This window comes from Centrocercus urophasianus, unplaced genomic scaffold (genome assembly GCF_019232065.1).
Source record: "Centrocercus urophasianus isolate 14NV4802_14NV808 unplaced genomic scaffold, USGS_Curo_1.0 seq_12, whole genome shotgun sequence".
NCBI lineage: Eukaryota > Metazoa > Chordata > Aves > Galliformes > Phasianidae > Centrocercus > Centrocercus urophasianus.
In genome coordinates, this window is record NW_024884364.1 from 67,358,562 (window position 1) to 67,384,186 (window position 25,625).

The 25,625-nt window shown below is 37.1% G+C and overlaps 1 protein-coding gene across 1 annotated transcript in view; it reads right to left on the reverse strand.

Annotated features, from left to right (window-relative positions):
- Positions 1 to 25,625, reverse strand: part of PCCA (propionyl-CoA carboxylase subunit alpha) — a 191,709-nt gene that overhangs the window by 149,798 nt on the left and 16,286 nt on the right. The window contains exons 4-6 of the mRNA XM_042811087.1: positions 22,677 to 22,779; positions 17,522 to 17,616; positions 8,911 to 9,061 (exon numbers count right to left, since the gene is read on the reverse strand). Of these exons, the coding sequence (XP_042667021.1) occupies positions 8,911 to 9,061; positions 17,522 to 17,616; positions 22,677 to 22,779 (349 nt within the window). The remainder of the gene's footprint in view (positions 1 to 8,910; positions 9,062 to 17,521; positions 17,617 to 22,676; positions 22,780 to 25,625) is intronic.

Genomic DNA, 25,625 nt, shown 5'->3' on the forward strand with positions numbered 1-25,625 from the left:
ACATTGAAATAGGAATCTGATTATACAGTTTGAGGGTGAGCGTTTGGGATTCAAACTTGATTCCACCTAACACGATACTCTCCAGCATGAGAAACTTAATAACAACATTTGGTGAATCTGTGAAACATCTCTACGTCTACCCTGCAGTGCTAAATTGAAGCAATTCAATTTCTATTAAAACTGAGTTTTAATACAAAGTTACTCACCATACATGCATAATTTGAAGAACAGAACTTACTCTCTTACCTTGGAAATTAAGTTCTAAAAAATTACCTCAGAGTTCACAAAACCTCTGGAATTCTAATGTCAAAAATAATTAAAATACAATGCTTCTTTTCTACAAAGACATTTATCTGCATTATTCAGCTATACTGTCATTTTTCTTGGATTACAATTGGCATTCCAGATTCAATAGCTTCATTGTTGTTTTCAGCTTTATTGCTGATGATCAAAATAGGACGGAATGTTTCTGGAAAGAAAAATATTTGTGTTGTTTGGTTCTTATGACTCACAAACATTTATTTAATCTCTTCTTCAATAAGGATCTTTGACTTGGTCAATATTTTCCTCTGTTTCTTCAAAATACTCCCTTTGTGTCCGCACAGAAAACAGCATTCAGAAAATATGACAAGCAAAAATTTTTGAGGTCTTTTTGAGGGTGGAGAGAAGTTGTTCTCCTTTCTTACAGGGCCGTTCTTAGGACTAATGCTGTTTAGGCATAATGTAGACAGAATCAACCATATCACAAATTTGGTGGTACAAGACATATTTAAAATGCTTTTCAATATACATTAAGGCCAACAGATCACCTAGATGAAGTAGAAAATAATTTTAACCTTGAAACACTAGTTGACTTCTTTGTAACTTTAATCTTTTACTGAGGTGCTCAGCTCAAATTGCACATTTTTTAGCATTTGCAGTTTTCTTTCAGCATGGGTAGGGAGGGAAGGATAGAGTCAGTATTTTTAGCATTGTACAGAATACTCTGGTTTATAGCACAAAAGGACATTAAAAAAGCAGTAATGCCAAATCCTGGTTCAACAAGCCCCCTGCAAGGTTCTGGAGGTCCAAGAATCCTCCCACACAGAGATACTTGCAGGATCTGAAATTAAAGCTCTTAGTGTTATAAAAGGCAAGGAAGGATGGGGGTAGAAGAAGTAAAGAAATTAGATCACTCTTTTCCCAAAACATAAAACAAAGACCTCATCGTTCCCTGATTAGGAAAGTTCTAGAATGATCACTGCAGTTATTTAGCCAAGGTAACCATTGTATCCACTTTTCAATCACTATTAGAGAGGAAAACATTTAAAGCCTAATTTCTGATTTTTCAGTCTCCTACTTTAGGCGCCATTCTTGTTCAGCTTGCCTACTTTATTTTCTCCTATTAATTTTATGTCTCTTCTCCAACAACATTCACTGCCATTTTATGGATGCTAAATCAAGAATTATTTTTTTAAAGAGATGCATGTAAGTATGCTCCTAACCAGAGCTGAATCACACTCAACAGACTCTTTTAGCTGTGGGTCATGCTCAGATTTCATAGTCTGCTGAGCCAAGGTCTTGCCTGTGCAACCTTAGTCATTAAGGTAAGAACCGATGGTGTTATGGCTGTGTGATAGTGGGTAAATTCACACATTATCTCTGTCCTTATCACAAAGGGCAAAACCAGACATGTCTGCAATAAGCAATCTACAGATCATAGCTACATCAAAGCAGTTTTCCCTATTAGCAACACAACAAGGAGAAAAATTGATCAGTGATAACTCTCAATGCAGTTATCTGCACAAGTATCGCCTTCACTAGCAATTCTTTTACATATGCCAACTGCAGTCACAAACATGTATAGCAAGAAGTTGCTATCTAAGCACCCGTAAGCAAGGTCTACAGCTCAAAAAATCTCCTATTCCCACCTTTCCTGTGATCCACATAGATACAGTTCTCTGAAGAATGTCATTTTTTGTTCCTGCTTCTAAATCCATACAGCCATAACTTATGGCAAGCAACATCCATAGGGGGGTAAAGGGAGTATTTCTCTTCACATGGGACATGCTCTTCTTCAGACACCTCACAGCAATCCCTTCCCTGTAAGCACAAGTGGTTTTGTTTCCCTCATTGTCCAGTTCATACACCATGAGGTACTGGCAGCACTGGTGACAAAGTCTGTCAGAAAATAATAACGAAATCCCTGTTTATAGATATTGAAATAGGTGCAAAAAAGCCAGGGGAACCTGTCAACATGGCAGTGCAACTAGCAACAGTTCCCAGAACAGTATGGAAATGCTGCTAATTCTTGCCCTATTCTGTGACTGCAAACAGTCTTAAAACTTTACCATGCTGGGGTTCATCCACAGCTACAAAAACAATCATGTAATGCTTACAAACAGTTCAAGGTAAGAGGCAAATTAGCAGTGGCTATTCCACTTACATTCAGGGGAATACTTTCAGAATACAATTTTTTTCTCACAACCAGTAAGGTACTCAGGTCTAATAACAAACCCTTAGGGGTATTCTCACAGGCTGCACTCTTGCTCCTGCATGCACAAGGAATCAGTTTACTCGCACATCAGTTGGAGCATTCAAACAGACCACAGAGGCCAAGAAAATCCAAGTTTCATTAGGCTTAAATCTACTGCTCATGCCATCCCTATCTCACTACTGAAAGCCTCTGGATGGTATCATATGCTCCTTTACATTCAAATAAATAATCTAAAAGCTAACATTCACCATTTTCCAGGAAACGTGATTCACCTGGAAAACCCAGGGGCTTTTCTTCTGCTCCAAATCCAGTATCAATTAACCCAAACCCAGTAACTTACAGATGCTCCTCAGCCCCTGTTATTTCAACAAGCCTCTTTTCTATTTTGGAAAAGTGAACAGCCACAGAGGTGCACACATGTTCTGCTATTCAGGCATGCCAGCTTTCTGACTGCTATGAACAAGAGCACTCTGGGGTCACATCATCTTTCTGCAAAATAGCTCCTCCACAGTAGTTCACAACAGCACACGCATGTGGGAATTTCAGGCACATGCTAAGAAAAACAGATTTTCAGAAAGGCTGCTGAAGAACCGACAAGGTTTAGTTCGATGGAAACACTGAATGGAAAGCAAACAAATGCATAACAGCAGAAGTCACACGTTGCCATTTTGTATAAACAGAATATAATATGCATTGCTGTTTACATTTCTGATTGATTACTATTTGATCAAAGAAACAAGCACAACCAGAACTACAAAATCATCAACTGAAATGCTCAGGAAGACTTCTTCTATTGTTTTCTGAGTCGCAGCAATAAAAAAAACCGCACAGCTATTTGGTACTAAGTAAGTGTTTTGGTTTGTTAGTTTTTGTTCTTTTGATGTTTTTCTTTTATAACAGTATAAGCTGTGGGGGGAAAAAAAAAATGTATTTCTTCACACAAAATTATCTTCCAGTAATCACAGATTCACTTTTGGCAATTTTCATTTTACAAGTGTTTGCTTCTTCACTGCACTGGACAGATGCAGGTAAGAATTTATATAGCCTACGAATACCGACTGGCTTTTCTGGGTTCTCAACAACACACACTTGATATCATCAACAGATTATTTAGCTTGCAGTTCCAACATTACTTTCTGAAGAACTCTCGAAATTCACTATTTCTACACAACTCCTTTCCACTTCAAGCTCTATCTAAGAAAACAAAGAAACTTGCTCCCAACAAAACAGTCTTACACTTTCCTTATGAGAGATGCTATGTCTGCTTTCACTATACTTAGCTGTAGCATTAAAGGGCTCTCCAAGTACTTAGTTCAAGATGGGTCTTGTCACAATGCAGCCATTCTTGCATTTTCTTTACACTAAATTCACCAAAGGAAAGAAACTAATGTATCATTTGAAAAGAGCTCTTTCTCTCCTCTACTTGTAAAAAAATGGAGCTTCCTTTCTCTCTACTTTTTTAATAGTATTCTATGATAGCTACCTCGTAGGGTTGTCTCTAAGATATCACTCCATGCCCTGGCAGCACTGTTAATGGCATCTTTCAGATTCAATGACTTAGACAAACAATGTCGGTCTCTTCTGTCAACAACAATTAGCAATGCTTTTCTGTAGTTCTTTTGGAAAGCCTGAAAAGCAGACAACCAGTAGCTACATAATGGAAGTTGCATTAGGAGGCAAGAATGTGGCAAAAATCTGGTTAACTGTTGTCGGCTGACCCTCTTGTGTGAAGAAGTGTTGTTCGGCAGCAAAATCACCTTTTCTTTCGGTTCTAAAAATGGCCATGAACAGCTGGTATAAACTGTGTGCAGAATGGATTCTGGTGGGCTTAGGGGATTGGTAATGGGATAAGAGACCTTTCACCTTTAGGTCAGTAGTTCAAATTCAGCCCAGGTTAGCAGCAATTGAAAGTCTTTACCATCTGACACTGTTCGTTAGCCTATTTAAAATGACTGAAGCAAAGTGTCACAGTAAAACAAGATTCCAGTATTAAGAAATATGAAGAGCCTCAGCAAACGGCAGAAACAGTCACTTGAGACTTAACTTTGAAATCCCTCCATTCAGACTTTGTAGAAATCTATTCCCCAAACCGCTGACAGCCCCTTTCACTGCTGCCATCCTCCTTCCCACCTATCACAATTCATCCTCCAGACAGTTATGCATGCAAGGACAACAAAACCACCTCTTGCCATCCCACGAGTCTGCTATGGATACTCAAGTCCCCTCCTTGCCGTGGTTTTCTCTGGCAATCCCAACTGAGCTCATCACTTTGCTATTTACATTCTGCTACTTCTGCTTCCACAATGCAGCTGCAATGTTTTCCAGTGCTTCCCTCCTTCACTGAGCAAACATGTGGCAGGTGCTGCCTAATAATGGGCAACAGAATACAGCTGCCGTTATGAGACTGGCTGAAGTAAGAATTAACATCACTGGAACCCCAAACCAATAGGATTTCTATGTATTTCAACCACGCTTTTTATATTTTCATAAGGAGAAACAGATGAAGAGGAAGGTAGAAAGGGACAGAACTGTTGTATGTGTAATTCTTCCTCTGTTTTCTAAAACAGCTTGTACAGCAAATACAGTGAAAACTCTGGAATATCACATTTTCCAGGTGACACTGAAGTCTAATGGAAGCATTAGAACTTATTAACAAAAGTCACAGCACGGTGATAACTTACTGATGTATGGAAATTTATTTGCCTTATGCCTTGGAAGCAAGTTACTTTAAAAGAACATTTACACTAAGCAGCAAAATACAACTGTAAAATAAAAACACAGACATGACATTTGTTTCCAATAAACCTCTTAGAAACACACCAATAGAATATTCTACAAAAGTAGAATTTATTCCCTAAAAGGTAATGATATTCCAACTGTCACGAGGAGAAAACACATTGCTGTTCAAACTACAGTGTCTCACAACTTCGTTGGGCTGAAGTGAATAGATCGTATTCAGACTATGCAATTCATCTTTTCAATAAGACCCTAAGCAAACTTAGTTGTGTTCTGAGGAGGAAGGGAGTGCTCGCTTGTCATTTTAAATCATTCAACACATGAAGAAGGCAGAAGACTGGGAGCAGATCTGAGAAACAGACGTACAAACTGTACTTAGAGCAACTGTACTCTTCATACCCCTCATTGTAGTTGTCTCAGCTTTTCTCAAGCCAAGAAATGCTTCTCATTTCAAGGTACTACAATCATTTGATACTTTCCCTTTGCTGTCACCAATTGATTCCCTTTTAAGAAGCTTAGTCACACTGCACACCCATACCTTAACAGATATTCTTTACTTACAGACTGCAGACTCTTCATATCAAGTCAAAAAAGGAAAACACTTATATTCTGTTTTTCATTGGAAAACAAAATGTCTGGTGAAAACCAGTACTTCTGAATGTAGTTTGATACAAAGGCTTTGACACAATTTGGAAGTTAGGGCCAGTAACTTTTATTTCAAAGCTCTTGTTTAGCTACTTTGGATTATGACTGCCTTTTATTAGACTGATGACAACTAGGTAACATAAAGCACACCACAGCATGAGCAGCTATAAAGAATCAGATATTCAACATCTGGTCTGCCTCAACAATTTAGCAGTGGTAGCTGCCTAAAAACCACTCCAAAAGTGCACTAAATGACAGCATACAGGAAGTTCCCTTGTAGCTGGCAGAGGAGACATTTCTACACTTTCTTGTGAAAAGGGAAAATAACAAGTTTTGCTATTCAATTATCCAATCTTGCGGCTCATCAGCTAGCTTTTGAAAGATGGCAGAAAAGCAAGTAACGAAAAGAGCATAGCCATTAGCAGAGAATAAGCCATTCTACCTGAATGATTAAAACATCTGTAAAAGATTTACGTAACATACAAGAGACAATGAAGCTGATTCACAAGTTGTTTGTTTTTTTTTTTTTATCACTTTCCAATCTCACACTGCAGCAACAACTCACACAAAGATTACATAAAATAATAACTTCCTCTGAGGTGCTTTTATTCTTTGCTTGCAGAACTCTTTAGCAGAAAAGGTATGCTTCCAAAGAGTTCCAAAAAGACAGTCAAACAATAACAGTTTTCATTTACTGCAAAATACTATACAAAACACTTAGAAGACCCCTGACTACACCGAAGAGATGGAGGGGAGAAATTAGCAAGCCTTGTCAAGTGTTGGACATGGTTTAGCTGGCTTTATGCAAGTTTATTCTGAATTCTTTATGTAAAATAAAAAAGATCACAGTGATCTGATTAGACATTGCATAAATATTGAAACAGACACAGAAGTTTGCATAATTTAGAAGATACATTCTGATGACACTGACAGGTGTCTGTATCTGTATTGCACACTGACAAAGACCTTAGAAACATGATCGATGGACAAGATGTTTATCATTTAAGGAAGTCCTTCCAACTGTTGAGTACTATTCAGAAACAGGACAAGTGAGTCTCTTAGTCACTGTTCACAGTTGGAAGATGCAAAAGGAAAAGACCAAAGCAACAGAAGGACATCTGGAGACATTCCACGTTCTGAAGTTAAATCTGGACACAAAAAAAAGCTTCATTAGAGTTTCTCTGTTTGGCTCTTATTAGAACGGAGATGTTAGTTGTGTAACTGTTAATTGAACAGACAGTAAAGCCTGAGACCTGGCAAAAGTGACAGATCAGTTGGGTAAGACTGGGGAAGAATCAGAGAAAATTACTATTCTCCAGTCTCAGGTTGAAATGCTGATTAGGGACAACACAGAGTCAGAATAGAGGAATTAGAGAATATCTACACAAGCACCGTAATTTAAGATTAGTAGATTTCTTTAAGGTTTGGAAAGAATGAGTCTAGTATTATAGGGAATTGCCAAACTGCTTAGGCTATATTTCAAAAAATTGTCTTTAAAATCCTGATTTTAAATCCTGAAAGATGGAATCATGGAAGCTTTCTTACTGTGTATGTGGAGATCTCTGCAATTAAGCAAGCTTGAGGCTTGGAACTTCAAAAGTTCTTACCACTACAGATTAAGGCAGGAAGGGGAGAGACACCACAGAAAACAGTTAAGATAGCATCTTAACGAAACAAACTGAAAAGAGAATCAGCTCTAAGCATACTTGATTATTTCCACTTAGGAATTGATGGTCGGTGGTATGTTAAAGCAAGGAAATGGTTTTGGACTTCAGGTGTGTTACACAGAAAACCAAGCATGAATTTTCTTCACACAGGAGTGTGGAAAGTGTCTGAAAATTATTCTCTCAAGAACTGCAAGCTCAAGATGAGCATAAAGAATATGTTTAAATAGAGAAATTCCTCTTAACCTCTTAATAAATTACACAAAGCAAGTAACAGTTTCTAACAGAATCTAAGATAGAAAGGATTGTGCCTAGAATACAAACTCCTAGCAAAAGTGTAAGTAAATTACAACTGTCATGAGTTGTTTCAAAAACACTGCTACCTGGAAAGGCAAATTTTACCCACAGTCTTCGCTTGGGCTCCTTTAATACCCTCACTCCTTCAAACTCCAATCCTATCTTGTTTCTTTACCCAGCCATTATACAAAGTTATTCAAATATGTTAGGATTTCAAGCAACTCTTTACACTCTATCACTGCTTACATGTGCAAGCAGAAGGCTGAATGCAGCCCTAATGAAAGGTATCTAAAACTGAAAAAGAAGCTAATCAGTCTGTTGTTTGATTCCAAATTTCAGTCTTTCTGGTGTAAATTAACAAAGCAAGGAAAGGAGGATAGAGATGATTGTATTTACATTCACACAAGTTGGACTTCCTTCCTGTTTCTGAATGAATTCAGACTCCAAGGCATATACCTGCTTTCTTCCAATTATTACCAGAGCCACGTTATCAGGATCAACTGAGAGGTGACTGTGCAGCTGTCCAGGAAGCAGACAGCCCACTCATTTGCAGTGCATATTGTAACATCTACCACTGGCTCCATGCGTTGTTACAAAAAACCTACCCTGTGTTAGCAAAGTTGCATTCCACACACATTTTCAATCACATGCAGATTGCCAGTGTTTTTATTTCTGATATGCACATAGCTTTAGTCACCCTCCCAGAGATACTCAGTAAGTGATCATCAAACAGAAAAGAAACTTGAGGGACCAGGGGGAAAAGCATCAGAGCACAGTGGCTAGTCACTTACTGTGTGCTCACAGTGGCACTTAACAGCGACCTCTTGAAAGGTCCTTAGGTCAAGTGTAACAAAGAGCAAAAAACCCTCTGAATGCCTACTTGAGTGCTCTACAAGGGCTCAAGGCTGCGAAGTCTTGTATACACAGGCTTATTTAAGTGACTGGATCTTTTAAGTTCAGTTGGAAGTGCTCACATCCGTCAACTTAGTTATGTGTAAGTCTTTGCGGGAGCAGACTCCTAAGTATGGAAGGAGGTTATGTTCTGTTTTTTTAAATAACACTTTTCTGAATCTGAAGAGCTGTTTTTCTTACCTGAAGCCTAGTATTCATTTCCAAGAAGTAGAAATTCTTACTGGAGTCCACAAGGAATTCTACTGTTCCAGCAGAGGAATATTTTACTGCTTTGGCAAGAGCTACGGCTTGTTCTCCCATTGCTCTTCGAGTTTCAGGATCTAGAAAAGTGCTACAATACAAAAACAATGCCTTTCTTCAGTTAAAAAAAAAAAAAAAAAAAAAAAAATTCATTTTCTGCTTAAACTACCAGTATCATTATTCAATTAATGAAAATATGTTAAAACTGTCCAATGTATGCCTTTACGTTTATACTGCTCCTAAACAGATACACTACATACCCACAATTAACCACTAATGTACCAGAGGTTAAGAATAAATAACAATATTCTCTAAAATATATTTAATATTTTATAACACAAAGGTCTATAAAAGTTCAAGTTAAATGAAAATAAATACGTATTAAATGCATGCCATTTTAGAAGGCATATCTATTTTCATGAAAACTGTAACTAAGAAATAAAGAGCCATAATGAAAGTGTTAAGGAATTAGACTACCCAATAGAAACAAGAATGCCAAAATACAAGCCAGAAGGTCTAAGGAGAATGTGTCTCCTTTTAATTTGCATAATTAAAACCATGTCTGTTTCATTGATATTCTATGCAATAAAGAAATTCTGGAAGTTCATGAAGTAATTGCTTGAGCGTCCCATAAGAGTAAAATTGTAATGAAAAAAAATCTGTGCATGCATAATACTTAGCAAAAACACAGTCAACAATGCCATCCATGATAAACCTTTGCCTTCTGTATCTCCCCTCTCAGCTTTATTTGTAAACTGAAGACTAGTTGTAAGTGTTTGTTAATTGCCATTCGTTACTCCCCACAAAGCACAGACATCACTCAAGGGCATTTGAAGAGCAGCTCAGCTACCACCTTGAGATCCACTGGGATTCCAACCGTTCTCACTCTAGGAAATCAATACAGCACTTTCACTGGCCAAATGCACTGAAAGACCAAGGACAATACATGTCCTGCATGTTCCCCTCCTCTGTGCTGCAAATTTGGATATATGACACATACAGGTTATAATCTATGGAGGTTGTTAATTTATAGCTACAGAAATTACTGTGATTTTCCATCAAAGCTGTGGAATAGACTGTCTTTCACCCCTCATACACCAACCTTCAAGTAAATACAGCACAACCATTTGTTTTATATGAGCTTCTAGACACGTTTACTATAATGCTGTGGTGATGTATATTAGGGCATGTATCTCAGCTATCAATTACTTCTGTGTAGGAATAGGAAGCCACTTCTACCTTAACTCTAAGGCTAAAACAGAAAGGCCACTGTATCAAATGTTATGTACATTTTGAGGTGTCTTCGAGAGTGGGTCCTAATTCTACAAAGGACAGGAAAGAGCCTCCATGTATAGGAAATGGCTCCACCAACAGCAAGAAAGCTCCATCTGTGCCCTGGACTGCACTCAGACACAAGCCTGGGTCTGAACTTATCACTGGCTTGTTGTTCTTTTGTTTTGTTTTATTAAAACTGAAAATCACACAACAGCTAGAAACTTCTGCCACAACAAACCATTTTTGACAGAACACAAAGACCAAGGAAATACCCAGGCAAACTAAGAGGCAAAGGAATAGACACTTTGCTCCATGAGAAAAGTGCTTCCTAGAACTCTAGTCCAATTAGTGCCACTGGGGTGGATTCCAATGGACATTAAGGCAAGCAGTTTCAGAATTTGGCAACAGAATTTCTTGGCAACAATGGGGTCAATAGGAAAAGATCACAGAACATAGGAAAGCTATCAGTAGATCCCATGCCAGATCAGAGGAAAAAAAAAAAAAGTGTGAAACTGTGCCCTATCAAAAATAGGTGTTGACAACAAAAAGAGTCACATATTTCTTACTTTGATTCAATAAGATAACATATTACACAGAGTCATTAGCTTATAATTCAATTCAGGGTTTCTGCAAGGTTTTGATCATGAAAGGTCAACGAACAGTTTAAGAAGAACAGAACCTTTTCAATATTGGCTTAATATTCTATTTCTAGAATAACTATTATTACTTCTCATATGGATGAAAGACAGTTACTCCCCTTTATTACAGTGGTGTCTCCCTATGTTTGTTAAATGTATGTCAGAGATCTCTCTGTACACCTCCTGCTGTAGCCGAAGAATGGAACAGAAGTGTCACACTGCTCAACTTGATCTCTGCCATGTGGTTATGCTTTATGCACTAAAATGACTGGAATATCCCTGCAATCAGCTAGGTTAATTAACTCAAGTTTTCCTATTCCCCTCTATTGCTTTTCCTTTCTTATTGTTCCTATCATTGTTTCTCCATACTTTAACCACTCACCTTATACAACTGAAATAAATCTTCTCCAATATAATTAGCCATCGCTTGAAAACACAGCATTTTAAACCTGACTTCAACTTTTTCTCACACATATACCTTTAATTCTTCCAACCAAATAGCTCCTATGGCAGCATGAAGGCTGCAAAATAAAAAGGATTCACAAGATAAAAGCACCAGAAAGAACAAATAAGATCAGACCTGACATTTCACTTATAAGACCTTCTTCAAGCTACTGTAAAGTTGATCAAAGACAGTCCAATTGTTTTGTTCTATTGTTTCTACATCCAGAGAGGTGACCACATGGGCAATATGTTACCTCTCCACCTCCAACTCATTAGATAATGTTTCCCAAACTATCACTGTCACTCAGATAAAGTCAAGTCCCTGCTCAGCTTGCACCATTAACCTTCCTCTAAAGACATCACTGCACTGGGAGATAATAGTATCCTCGTTTTCTAAATTTCAAGGTCAGCTTATCTGCTCTGAGGAAATAGTTGGGCATGCTGTCTGTTTAAAATATTTACTTATGTACAATAACCGTTCTTCTTTGAGATATTTGTGCTTACTACCATTCTGCAGGCATAAATATGCTATAGTATTGGAGAACACAGGTTTGGCCTCCACATCTAAGTTCTGTATGGTTACAAACAGGACAGGCTTACATTTTCCCTTAGCCCAGAATCCTTCAAGGATTTCTAGACATATTATTCCATTAAGTTCTTGTCTATTCTATTCTAAATTATTGGTGACTTTATATAACACCTTGGCAGGTATTCTAGAATATAATACTAAATTACTTTGCTTTATACTGAGATGTCACTGAGAGAGCTTAGTACTTGCAGAAAGTGAAAAAAGTTGCTGTCTGTGCACCTTCCAAGAATAGAAAGATTTCTGAGAGAAGCTAACAATGGTGCATGCCAACAAGGTCACAAGAAGAGTTTGACTGTTTCACTTGCATTCCAATGCAGGCATTTACTGGTAAACTAGCTTCCCTTTTGAAATCTCCTCTTAGATCTTTCTGTCACAGGCAGAAATAATAAAAAACATATTTGTCCTTTGAACTGAAATTGAAAGAGCATCTTTCAATTCAAAAGGACTTGAAAAACTGATGTCTAAGATAGGTAAGTCTACTACAATTCTGAACACACGTCTAGCAAGTAAAGGAAAAGATATACTAAGAAAATTATTTCCCACCTGAGCTGAAACTCAGAGAAATTTTGGGAAAGAGTTGAAACTGTGTTATAGAAGTAACCTTATTCTGAAGTTCTCATTTGATACAATTCAAATCAAGGAACATAGCATCACCTAAAACCTCCGAAGTAGACATAACCAAGGAGGATAAGCAGGCAGCTAGCAAGTTCTAAGTCACAGGTGTACAACCTTTTGGCAAACCTGGGTTGCACTGAGGAATTATATTGGGAATAGAAAAAGGGCAACAAAAAAACATAAAACTAGTGGGATATTTGACCTTGTTTTCAAGAACTAATGCATCAGTGTCTCATACAATGGAAATGGCTGCAATTGTTTGTGAGTTCCTTAGATTTTTTCTTCTTTTAACCTCATTTTACTCCTTCTGTGTGGAAACATTTGTTCACAAATGTACGTACTACCAAAAAGCAATCATGTGAATGAGGCATGACTGTGAAGTGACAGATATTTCTCTCTGGTAAGACAGGTAGAAGTCTGGTAAAGAGACATGATCAAATTTTTCTTTGAGTTGGATGTCTAATACCAACTGTATACATCCATTTGAAAATCTGCAGATAATGTTTTAATATTGACTGAAAATGGAGTAGCAAATATATCAAATATATATATATATCATATATATATTGATATATTATATATATAAAAAAATATGACTTTCTTGGATACCTTGAAACCTATTCTCAAATTGCTTTATCAAAACAGAAAGCACAGCTGCAATTTTTTTGTTGTTCACAAGACTGTGTTTAGCCAATGTATCAAATTGCGTGACATTATTTGCTCTACTTTGTTTGCCACAATTTAAGTTTACCATAATTTAAGTTGTATTTCAAAGGCTGTTCTCGTTTGAAACGCAGCAAAGACAAGTTGGATTTGTGTGAAAAGACACATCTAACTCATTTACATGAGCTGTCAAATCCACCAAAATGCTAAATCTATGACCCATTTTATATCTTCATGTTCTGGCACAAATTTTCCTTCTGATTCTATAAATGATTTTATTTCGCAAATCATAAAGACTTCACAGCATTTTACTCTGACTTAGTTGCCTTCCTTCAGAAAAGTAAATGATGCCCCTATTATCAGCATGCATACTTTCCAGGAATTCCTGGAATTGGCTGAAACACTAATTAAATACATACCACAAAACTAATTAAAAAGACATCACAAGTTATTCTATACTTTTTGTGAGCTTGAAAATTACAAAATCTGTCAGTATCACACAAGTATTCTGGATATTTCTTCCACAGTGAATGTGTTAACCTATTAAGTTATTTTATGAAATCACAAAAGCTCAAGTTTAATCATTAATAAGAAAACTTGCACATCTGTTTAATAACAAAAAAACACGTGTTCACAGGCACACCCATATACGTAGGTTGAATTATTATTGGCAGTCACTGTGTTTTACTCACCAAGCATTACAAGCACGTGGATCGTGTGATACGCGTGGGTTGCAATTTGACTGAGTGCATGGCAAGCACAAGAGGCAGAGTTAGCACTTCAGCCTCCCCTCCACAGAATTCCACTGTCATCCAACAGTTTACATTCGAGTTACATGCAATCTACTCATGAAAAGTATTGCTGAAAATCATATCGTAGTATTAAAGGTTTATGATCTTGTGGGGCTACCTTACTAGCTGTCCAGGGCCACATGTGGCCTGTGGGCTACAGGATGGACTTGATTGTGGTGGATGATGATACAAATCTTATGTGACAATACAGAACAGAATGGCAGGTGCTGTACCACCGTGAGTGGTAAGGCACTGACACAGGCTGCCCAGAGAAGCTGTAGATATCCCATGCTCAGAAGCATTCAAGGCCAGGTTGGATGGGACCTTGAATAACCCAGTCTGGTGGGAGGTGTTCATACCCATGGCAGGCAGTCAGAACTGGATGGTTTTTAAGATTTCTTCCCACCCAAATCAGCCTATAACTCTACAAACAGGAAAGGCCTGAAATTATTAAATTGTACAGAGGTTTAACAGCAAGGATCCTGACATTAAGCATTTTGAGACACAATACTTAATTCAGTTCATAGTGGATCAGATGTTTGATCTCTTTGACTGCCACAGAGGACAGTGCTAGGTGATAGCAGTGAATAGAAAAACATTTCAATGGCATTTCTCTGTAAGACCATTTCAGATAATTTAGTGGAAAGTCATAAGCATATTCAGGAAATTAAGGCTGAATGGACAGCCAATCTGAACTCAAAACCAGAAAATGTGGTTAAAACAACTAACTAAAACTAACTTTGAGCATCAAATAGAGCAGATAAAAAAAGTGCCTCTGATCAGCTGGATCTTCTTTCACCAAAGTGGTGAGGCAAAAATAAAATGCTTTAGAGAGCCTTTACAAGTCCTGAAATGGCTAGAAAGGACACTTGCTCTCAACAAAGTTAAGAGCAATCCTTCGAGCTCCAGTTACTCAACAGGAAGTCAATTAAGATTCATATATATATACGTTCCACTGATCAATTCATTTTGAATTCATCGTAAGGGATCAGTGAATTTTCTGATAGGTTTTTAGGCTTTGTTTATCTACATGGGGATGATTCCTTTCTTAATTGCCCTACAAGACTGAAAAAATACAACAACAGCCTAACACTTTATTTTGCCAAAGCACACTGTCTCATAGCAACCATCTCCATAAAGGAACAGAGAGCTTGGGAGAGAAGGAACAAAAATTGAACCAAGAAACAACAGACAAATGTTGTTCAGCTGTTGAAATTTCAACCTGTAAAGTGAAAAGCCAAAAAAAATTCTGAAGTTAAAGTTGAAGACAAAATACTTCTAAGTCACCAGAAGTTTTGTCCAGTTCTCAAAGTATGCCAGGAAACCTATGTTCTACACTAACTAAAAAACTGTCAGTGCTCAGATGATCTTACTATCTGTGCTTCATGAAACAGAGTAGGACAACCGACTTTGGTAAAAGGGAATAAGCAAAGTTTGTTAGTCTCCTATTTGAGACTGGAGGACTGATCCACTGTGAACACAAGGACTCTCTGAAATACTGTAAGCACATCAGGTTGCTAAAGAGCACCTCCTTAAAAGACGAGTGTGTTTGGGTTGGTTTTCATTTTAAAACAAGACAACTTCCCTGGGAAAACCAGAGAATCAAACTCAAAGTGATCCCATCAAAATATGTTTGATAGCTGCAGACTTAGCTTTGCTTAGCAAAATCATGAAGTTTATTTTCAAACCCCATCGGTCCTCAACAGTCTGTCTCTTAAAATCAGTTAGGTACATCAGAAAAAGCTACCACAGGCCTAAAGTGAATCAAAACACATTTGAGAAGAGGTCAGAGTTGTACAAAATACAAATAGCCTATAACATTCCTATCTCCTCAGCTTTATGCAATAAAATAAGGGGCTTTGACCTAGCTGAGAGATCTTAATGGCACCTATCACATAAAGTAGGAGAGGAAAAATATATTAATAATCTAGTGAGGACAGCATACTTCCTCAAGAAAAGATGTGTCCAGGGGTCATTAATCAGTTAGGTGAAGTGAACCATCACTACTACCAAGAAGGATTCTGCAGTCAATTGCAAACAGCTGTAACACAGATGAGGCTTCCCAAGCTGTCAATAAAGGGCTGGGAAGGTTTAAAACAGTCAACAGCAGTGCGAAAGAAGAATTTTCATGCCAAATTTTGGAAGCTGTTGGCTTGCTCACACTCTTTTCTAGAGTTATAGAAAGTGGTAAGAAAACTTACTGGCAACTCCAACAGAGAAGCTCAAAGTTAAAAGCCTGATTTTTCTGATGAAAGAAATGCTCTAGTTAGTCATGGTTGGCTGGTAATAGAAAGACATATCACTCCTTTCAATTCACCACAAGCACGGAGCATGAGCAGACAGCAACTTATATGTACTGCTGAGACAAAAAAAACTCTCCTAAGTGCTTAGGTATACATATATGCACACACATATTATACTGGGACACGAAGCCTTCATATTGCATAAACAAAAGCACAGTCAGAATCCTAGGCACGATACTTCTGAGAAATCCAGAAGAGCTACAGGAAGCAACAAAAGCTATTTAAGCATTTATTACTGGGTTTGCATCCTTGAATTCTTTTAAATTTAAAATCTAGGTCACACACAGTACCAGTCCCACCCACAATGGTCCAACATTAACGTGGATGCTGCCTATAAATAAACATCAATTAAATCACATGATTTCCCTCATACCCTAAATTGCTGCATCACATTTCTGTGCAGTAAAAATGTCAGACCCACTCCAACTGATGAATCCATAATGTAGGGAATTCCCACAAGTAGATATATACCTCTGTCTGGTTTTCTGAAATGAGAACTACCTCCTACCCTTTTTTCTGCACATACTCTCTGATGCGTCCATCACACAACAGAGAACACGGAAAGACCATACCTTGCACAGAATCAGTGTATTTCAGTCCCATTTGAAATCTGTGAGATTAAGACCATTTAGGATCTATGTGTTACTGGACACCTACATCCATAATTCACTACTGTGAACAGTAGTAAAAGTGGTGTAGAGTATTTAGAACTATTCATTTCAAAATCGAATAAAAGCCCGCATTATCTGGCTCCCTGATAATTACTATAATAGTCAATTATCCAATTTACCATTTCTAAAGATCTCTATTCCAAATTTTATTTGGCTTCCAAATCCAAAAGCTGAATGGTAAAGGAAAGGAAAGTATCTCAGATGTATTAAGCAAGTCATTTCATATATTCCGTATATTTAACTGGTAAGATCCGTATCTACTTTATACAAGATTGTGAAAAAATATAACAGAATATCATTTTTCTCCTTACAGAAGGACTTAATGAAGCAAGGTCCAGCCACCCTCTTAAGTACATTATCATCATAGAATCACAGAATCACAGAATGGCCTGGGTTGAAAAGGACCACAATGATCATCTAGTTTCAACCCCAATGCTGCGTGCAAAGTTGCCAACTACTGGATCAGGCTGCCCATTACACTCAAATGCTATTGCACAATGTAATCAGCTTTCCAAAAGTCTTTTCAGTAACTATATAGCTGCACAGAGTCCAATATACATACCTTGGTGCTTCCTCCACAACTTTTTGATTTCTTCTTTGAATAGAGCACTCCCTTTCATTTAACCACAAGGCATTGCCATGTTTGTCTGCCAATACCTGAAATAATAACATGCTGCTGTTACTCCACAGATGAATGCATAAAGTCTTTTGACAATTTACTGCTATAATACAGCATTCAATCACTTTTTTTTTCTCTCAAATTTAGAAATAATTACTGGGGAAAAATGCTAGCATAGAAAAATAGTTGTATACAAAATATTACTTAAATGCTACTTCAAACGCTAAATAGGATTACTTTAAAGCCATTCTGTAGTTCATATATGTCAAAGAGCATGACATGTCTTGTGAGAGCTCCCAAACAAGTTCAGAATTGAACGAAGTCGGAAATCAAAAGACTGAAAAGTTACCACTTCGAGCCTCTAAAACTGTACTGCATACTGAAATACTCAGAATCATGTTGTTAAGCATTATTTTTTGTCAACAAAGGAGAGTAAAATCTTGAAGCATGTCAAATTTATCTCTTGAATTACAGACAAAAACTTTCAGAAATAACAGCTAATGGGTTTTTCTTAGTAGACTGAGCATCCTCTCTTTAATGAAAAGCTTTTCAGAAACTGAAATCTTTTGCCAGAGAATAAAATTTGCTACTTCCTCAACATTTCCAATTAGTGAATTAGGAAATTGGTGATTTCAAGGACTTTCTGAAAAATGGAGTCAACTACAGTTCTTGACTGCAGTTTCAGACCATGAAGGGGTTAAACATCCAGTCAAGCATCTAGATGCAACTAGCTACATTATGTCTGAAAAAAGAAGAAAAAAAACACACGAGAATTCAGCATTCAACTGATTCTGCAATTTCAAGCTGGAAAGAAAAGAAAGGAAAGGTACTCTATCACTTTATGAATTCTTCTGAACAGTGTAGCCATTTCAAATAGGAGACAGAGTTTGAAGATTCAAGCAGACGCTTTCCCATCTTGTGATGCTGTACTCTATGCACTTATTCTTTGAACAATTTGTTTACTTGCAGACCACACCTGCTCCCTTGTTCCTTATAAAATTTTCCTTCTAATCCATTTTCTTCCATCTATCTTCCTGCTCTGATCTGCTGGAACCTGTGCCAATATTCATGCTTCATTCTTTAACATTGCAGTTCTACACTGAAAACAGACAAGGTAAAAAAAAAAAAATGGAGACAATCTTCTTCAAACTGTGTGAACTCAACCATATCTACTGACATTTGTGACAAAGAATCTGTATTATTCATTATTCCTCTTAGCACCACAGAGCGAGTATGGCACTAAGCAAGATGAATTCCTGCATCTATGACACCAATGTTTCCTGATGCGTGAATAATCTGAGTCGATGTAACTGAAAATGAGGCACTGATCTCATGAAGGTAACTTGTGCACTGTACAGCATCAGAGCCAGAGCGCTCTGCCTTCTTGTAGAATCCAACTTATCTTTTCCTTAGGAATTTCTTTGGGCTTCCACAAGAACTTTCTAGAGGAAAAATGGCTTAGAAAGAGTTCTACAAGAATGACACTACAAAATAAACATCAAGGGGTTTCCTAAATTACAGGTTATCCCAAAGGCCTCTTCCTTGATCTCTGGAAGGTTCAGCAGCAGGCAATGCCAGGGTACTCCAATCAAATGCTACATTCTATAACAGGCTCCCCTACACAAAACAAAAGAAAACCCAGCAGCATCTAAAGCAACTTCCCGTTCTAGTTCTCAATCATCCAGTCCAGAACTAAACACCACTGAGTTCTACAGAAACACATTTGGAAGAACAAAAGATTTTTTTCTTGTTGTTATCAAAACAGTGATTCTAGGGCATAGCATGGTAGTAGTAGGAAAACTGCTGCCTTGCAAGTACAATGATTCCTTGTGAGCACTTCTGCTCCATCACAAAGACTACAGTTTACATCAGACTTCAACCTCACCAAAACAGAAACTAGAAAAGTCCTATAATGTTCAATGAAATTAAGTTGATGTGCTTCTTCTCACTCTCCTCCTTCTCTCCAACTCAATGGAATAATATTTTTCAAGCCAACCAACCCTGTAAAATTTTTCATTAATTTAATGACATTTCTTTTAAGAAGGACACAACCTGTACCTTAAAATAAATACTATTCCATTATTCCAGTGGTTTCACTGGATACTTATTTCATAAAACAAGTGTTTTTCAGAAGACATTTACAGAGAATTGAGATCACGATCTCCAAAATAAAGTGAAATTCCAGTGCACGTCTCACTAAAAATGCATGTAACACCTATGGCATTTTGCTAAATGCCCTAATGTTCTTACAAGAAAATGACCTGTTATGTGGAGCTGTTATTAGAGTACTTTCTGTTATGTGCAGCTACACACAAAAATAATTAAATACAATGTACCATAACTTATTCTGTATGATTCAGCTACATTTTATTTCCAGTTTCAGGTCTGCTATTTAGTCAAGTAACGGTTAGACGTTCCAAGCACTCTTACTTTAAACTCAGATCCTTTATGTCAGATATTTCAGGACAAGACTTCAAATCAGTCCAGGAATGAAGTCTATTTGGACTCTTTTTTCCTGTTGATTGTTTTAGCCTTTTCTCATGTTTTACAAAGTGATTGTTTTATAGCTAGACGCAGGAAACCCCTTATTTAACAATTTTAAATACCAACGCTTTGGAGCTATATGAGAATGGTAAAAAAAAGTTCTGTTTAAAAGTTACTGCTAACTTAATAAATATTTGGCATCTGGCCTTGAATTGTTTGTATATTCAGTAGTTTGAAAACGAACCAAGGTCAATGTCCTAAAGCTGATTAAAACGTAGTTAAAATGATACTTTACTATATTGTTACAAGGTACCATCAAAGTGTTTGTGTAAGGAAAACAACACTCCCTGTATCTTTCTTAAAAACAAAACCATACATTATTAATGGCATAGCTACACTGTTTAATACAGATGAAATTATTCGGTTGTTCTTAATTGCAATGCTCCCCAGTTTTGAAGTAACCTTCATCTTAAACCCAAAGGAATCAAGACAGAATGCTAAATCTGGTCCCAGCTGATTAAAGTATAGAGGAATCAAACCTTATCTAACTTTAGTCATCAAAGCATCAGTAGGAAACTGCTGAAGGTCTCTCTCTAAACAATGCAGAAAAAGGGGCACCTTCAGAAAGCTACGTATCCCTAATTTTCTCGGGCAGCAGAACTGAATCTCAGGAAGTGCGTAACTCTTTCCACTGACTAGAGAGGCAGCTTAGACAACTAGATTAGAACAAAGGGCTAGCTTTAAGAAGACTAAAAGAATCCCAAGCCAAAATATGTACTTTAGAATATTCAAGAAATCACTTGAGTAAATGATCACACTTGTCCCAGTTCAACTGAATTTCAAACAGTCCCTTGAAGACCAATCTCAAAAACGCATGAGCCAAATTTATTTCACTCTCCAAATTCACTCCAAATTTATCTTCAGTCACCCTGAAGGCACCTCTCTTTCATTCCATCTTCTTACCTAACTTAATTTTACATGCAATAAAGCATTTATATGCTAAATCTGTAAAGATGGACAGAAACGGATTATTAAGGTATACTGAGCTGTGTATTAAGAAAAGAAGAAACAAGGACACAGGTATCCAAAATCATTAGTCCTATCAAGACAGTAGAGGAAAATGCTCTAGCAGCCTGAGTTCCTTTGTAACTGAAGATTAGCACTGAAACTAAACATCCCCTATGTCTTTCCATGACCCTTTGAATGAGAATAGGTTGGGTTTAAATATCATTTTTGCAGACTGTTTTTTCAATTCGCATGTGCCTTAAGTTAGTTTATATGCACACAAGTTCTAAACTGAAACAGGAAAAAAAAAAGAAAAAAGAACATCAGGTTTGAGTGGGCATATATTTGGCAGGACGAAAAGTGTTGAATAGTTCTCTCCTACAAAACATCCTCTGCTGTCAAATTTGATGTCGTTTCATTGAGCTATTGAGCTACGATCAAAAGAGTTCAGAATCTCATTGTAAAAAAAATAACAGTAACAATACTGAAAAAAGCCCTACATCATGCCACAATTTAGACTTTTATATTTTGGATAAGATTTAGTGAAATCTCTGTCATGAAAACTGACATACACCATATGAATTTCTTGTTGAGAAAGAAAATTTCAAAGCTATTGGCAGACTCAATTCAGTTGCATACATAAAATTAAACATATTCCAAATTAAAAAACAAACAAACAAAACACCTTTGTTAAAGAATCTGTCCAAAACAAACAAACAAGTCTTGTTTTAAATTAGCAGAACTAGTTTAATGCAAGTTCCAGTAAAAGACAAACAGCAACTATAATCCAAAAAGTAGGGAGGATATATCTGACTTTGAAGATCTATGCTCAAAATAATACAAATCCTTCAGAGTTCACAAACAGCATTAGGTATTTCAGATACAAAACTAGTATTCTACAATTTGCAAGAAAAACATTAAGCACTCCTTGCTCAACGCACTGGAAACAGGATTCAAAGTTCAAACTTCAGCTCTCAGAACAGATACCTACAGTATCATATATACATATATATATATAATTTTTAATTTTTTTTTTTCCCCTCAATGAACTGAGCATGGTTCTTTGTCTTCCTGCTAAAGAAAGGGTAGAGAATCAAAACAGGAAAGCTGCATTGTGTATGATAGCCATGCAGTTTGAGCAATGGTTCAAGATACAGGAAAACAAAAGACTAGGATTTTTTTAGCCTAATGTTTGAAAAAATATTCCCTAATGTTTAATCAAGTCCACCAAGTACCATGTTAAGGGTGGAAGGACACCACAGCCTCCTAAACTTAGTTACTTTAAAATACATCTCTGTTCTCCTTCTAAAATAAATTGCAGTACATACAAGAATTGTGGAAATAATCACTGAACTTGTCTTTTGCAGAAACAAAAAGTAGGGCTACTCAAGGAAATTACCACTGAAAACTGAATACTCAAGGTTTCTATTAGAACAGGTGTGACGGCAATCGAGAGAGCTCTTCTAAATGAGGAACTTGGAGCACAATACACGAGCACTCTACGTAGTCACACTGTCTTCCTTCCTGCTCGTAATGTCTCCATCATGAACTTTGATTGGTTTAGCAGTTCAAACATTTTTAATTAAATAACAATAATAACAATACAAACCTGGATTTCTATGTGACGAGGGTTATCAATGAACTTTTCTATCAGTAAGCGATCATCACCAAAACTTGAAGCAGCTTCTTGCGACGAAAACCTAAAACCTTCCCTTAAATAACCAAAACAAAAAGAATAATCTCTATTTAGTACATGAAGTCAAGTTCTGAAGCATGCAAGAAGTAATTATTCAAGTAATAATAAATCAGTTTTCAGACAATGAACATACATTCAAAAAACGAGTGTAGCATTTGATTCTATAACGAATGTCTCTTTTTCCTTCTTCAGTTACACAGAAAACAAGACATGTTCAAAGTCCAGAGAATTTCAAAGTGATTATAAAAAGTCTGTGTTTACAACAGTTGTGCATTTTGCATTTGTATTTTCTTTTGAAGAAAACAGAAACAGCACATAAAAAACAATAGTTATAAAGTTCTTGTTATAGAAGTAAAAGTGAAAGTCATCACTATTTAAGGTGGTTAAACTACATTAACACTCAAGAATTACAGCAGTTGTGTATTAGTTTGATGAAATAATATTGCATACGTTGCAAATTCAACAACTGAACATACAACCTGAAAATTCAATACTTCACAGAATATACATATGTATTACTACTTTTTCCCCACACTTAAGTACAACTGTTTTATACCATGCACATTCCAAATACTTCCCTCTGTTTTCTTTTTAAAAAACATCATTACTCAAAGATTATACGATATGATAGAGCCACAAAATCGATCCAAGGGATGGAGCACCTTCTCTTTGATGAGGTGCTGAAAGAGCTGGGGCTGTTCAATCTGGAAGAGAAGGCTCTGAGGTAAGCCAATAGTGTCCTTTCAGTACGTAAAGGAGGGTGATAAGAAAGAAGGGGGCAGACTAAAAGAGGAGGGATTTATACCGGACATAAGGAAGAAGTTTTTCTGCAGTAAGGGTGGTGAGGCATTGGCACAGGTTGCCCAAAGAGGGGGTGGATGCCCCATCAGAGACATTCAAGGTCAGGCTGGACAGGGCTCTGTGCAACCTGATTTCATTGCAGGGGGGTTGGACTAAATGACCTTTAGGGGTCCCTTCCAACTCAAACAATTCTGCTGTTATATGTTCACTGACTTCATTTTTCCTAGCAGAAAGATTATTTCCATGAGATATAATTGCTGGCAAGCAACTTAATGAACAGTTTCTAACTGAAATGCACCATAATCCAGGGACCCAAAGATTCTACAGAATTCTATCTACAGGCTCTTTAAATGGTATACGAGTCCCATTTACAATGATACAAATAAAAAGCTTAGGGTAAATTTCTCTGGAATCCCCTACTGAAATGCAGTGATCTCGGTATTTTCACCCTGAAAAGAACTATGGCACAACTGAGTCGAAGTCTTTACATCTCTCGAGTGCAGACAATTTTGCAAACAAAACCTGTGTAACTGAACTGTGGGACAGGGAAATGTACAGTATTTAGATTTTCATACTCAAACGTTCTTCACTTTCTTTCAAAACTGCAAAACAATGTTTTGTAATTTTAAGAGTGATTATTTTCCATGTACAATCTCTCATAAATTCATAATTTAGTATACTAAATTACTTATTACAAAGGGACATTGATAACTGTGGATCTGTACACTAGCCAATCTGTCCAAAAAAACATTATGTGATGTAACAAGCAGTCATACAGATTTGGAGCTGTTTTAACTTCTATATCAAAGGTTCTGTTTCCTTTTGTAAGCATTCTATCAGACAGTATTATGCACAATTGATTGTTTTTCCTTCACTGATGTGCTAATTAGAAATCTAATCTGCAGTACTTGTTAAAAAAAAAAATCAGGTGCTTAATTATCCAATCCATCTGTAAGTTTTTTTCAAATTACACATAGCAGAAATTGCACAGGTATTCTGACCTGGTCTGTATTTTACAGATCTGTGCAAACATTCTCCCTCTGTTATCAAATTACTATAAACGCTCTTAACCTTCCTTAAAAAGGTTATCCTAACAAAAAGGAGATGGGCTGATCCTCTACGAATATAAGAAAAAGTTTAGAGTAGAAGAGAACTCACATTTGAAGCATTGCCTTTTCCACAAACAACAGCCCCTTGAGACTCACAGCAATTCCACTGGAAAGCCCCACTACAAGTAAGATGCTCCTCACACAGCACCGCCATAGACTGAAGCCCTCAGCAAGCTCATAGATATCTTACAGTTCACAAGAACAAATGCAGAATCCTGTACCTAGCACAGACTAATCTCCCTGTATCAGCACAGGCTGAGGAGCTGACTACCAGATCAAGATCCCTAGCATCACAGTTCACAACCTCCAAGTCAGCAGTGCGCTCTGACAGTGATGAGGTCTAACTGGATACTGGGCTGTATTAGCTGCAGCAGAGCCAGTAGAAGCAATGGTTCCACTGGAATTACTCACTTTCTTTCGTTCTCTTTCATTCATTGCACTAGACCATAACTGAAATGCTACATCCAGTTTTGGACCCATCTAGAACTAAAACAATACCAATAAGCTGCGATGAGGTCCATGGGGAGCCAGCAAGACGGGTAGACCACACAAGGAGAGGCAGACTGCGCTAGGCTTGTTGAACCTGGACAATAGAGGCAGATCTTCAAAGAGACTGTGAAATCTCACCTTTCCAAGACCCAACTAGAAAAATCTCGAAGCAGCATGCTTCAAATTCAGTGCTGACTCAGTTCTTATCAAGAAGTTTGATGAGAATTTCCACATCCCTTAAAACATGAATGATTCTATGAGGAAGAACAGGATGTCTTTCAGGTTTCCTCTCTCCCTACAGCACAGTTATTCATGCTAAAGCTTAAGCTATTCAAAAGTACTTATTGATCCTGCCACAAGCTTTCCTGTGTTTGTCTGAAATGAGATGGCTCTTGTCACTGTTTTGCATTCAGCTCCGAGATCAGCACTGCTACTTTACTTAAAACAGTCACTTTATTTGGAA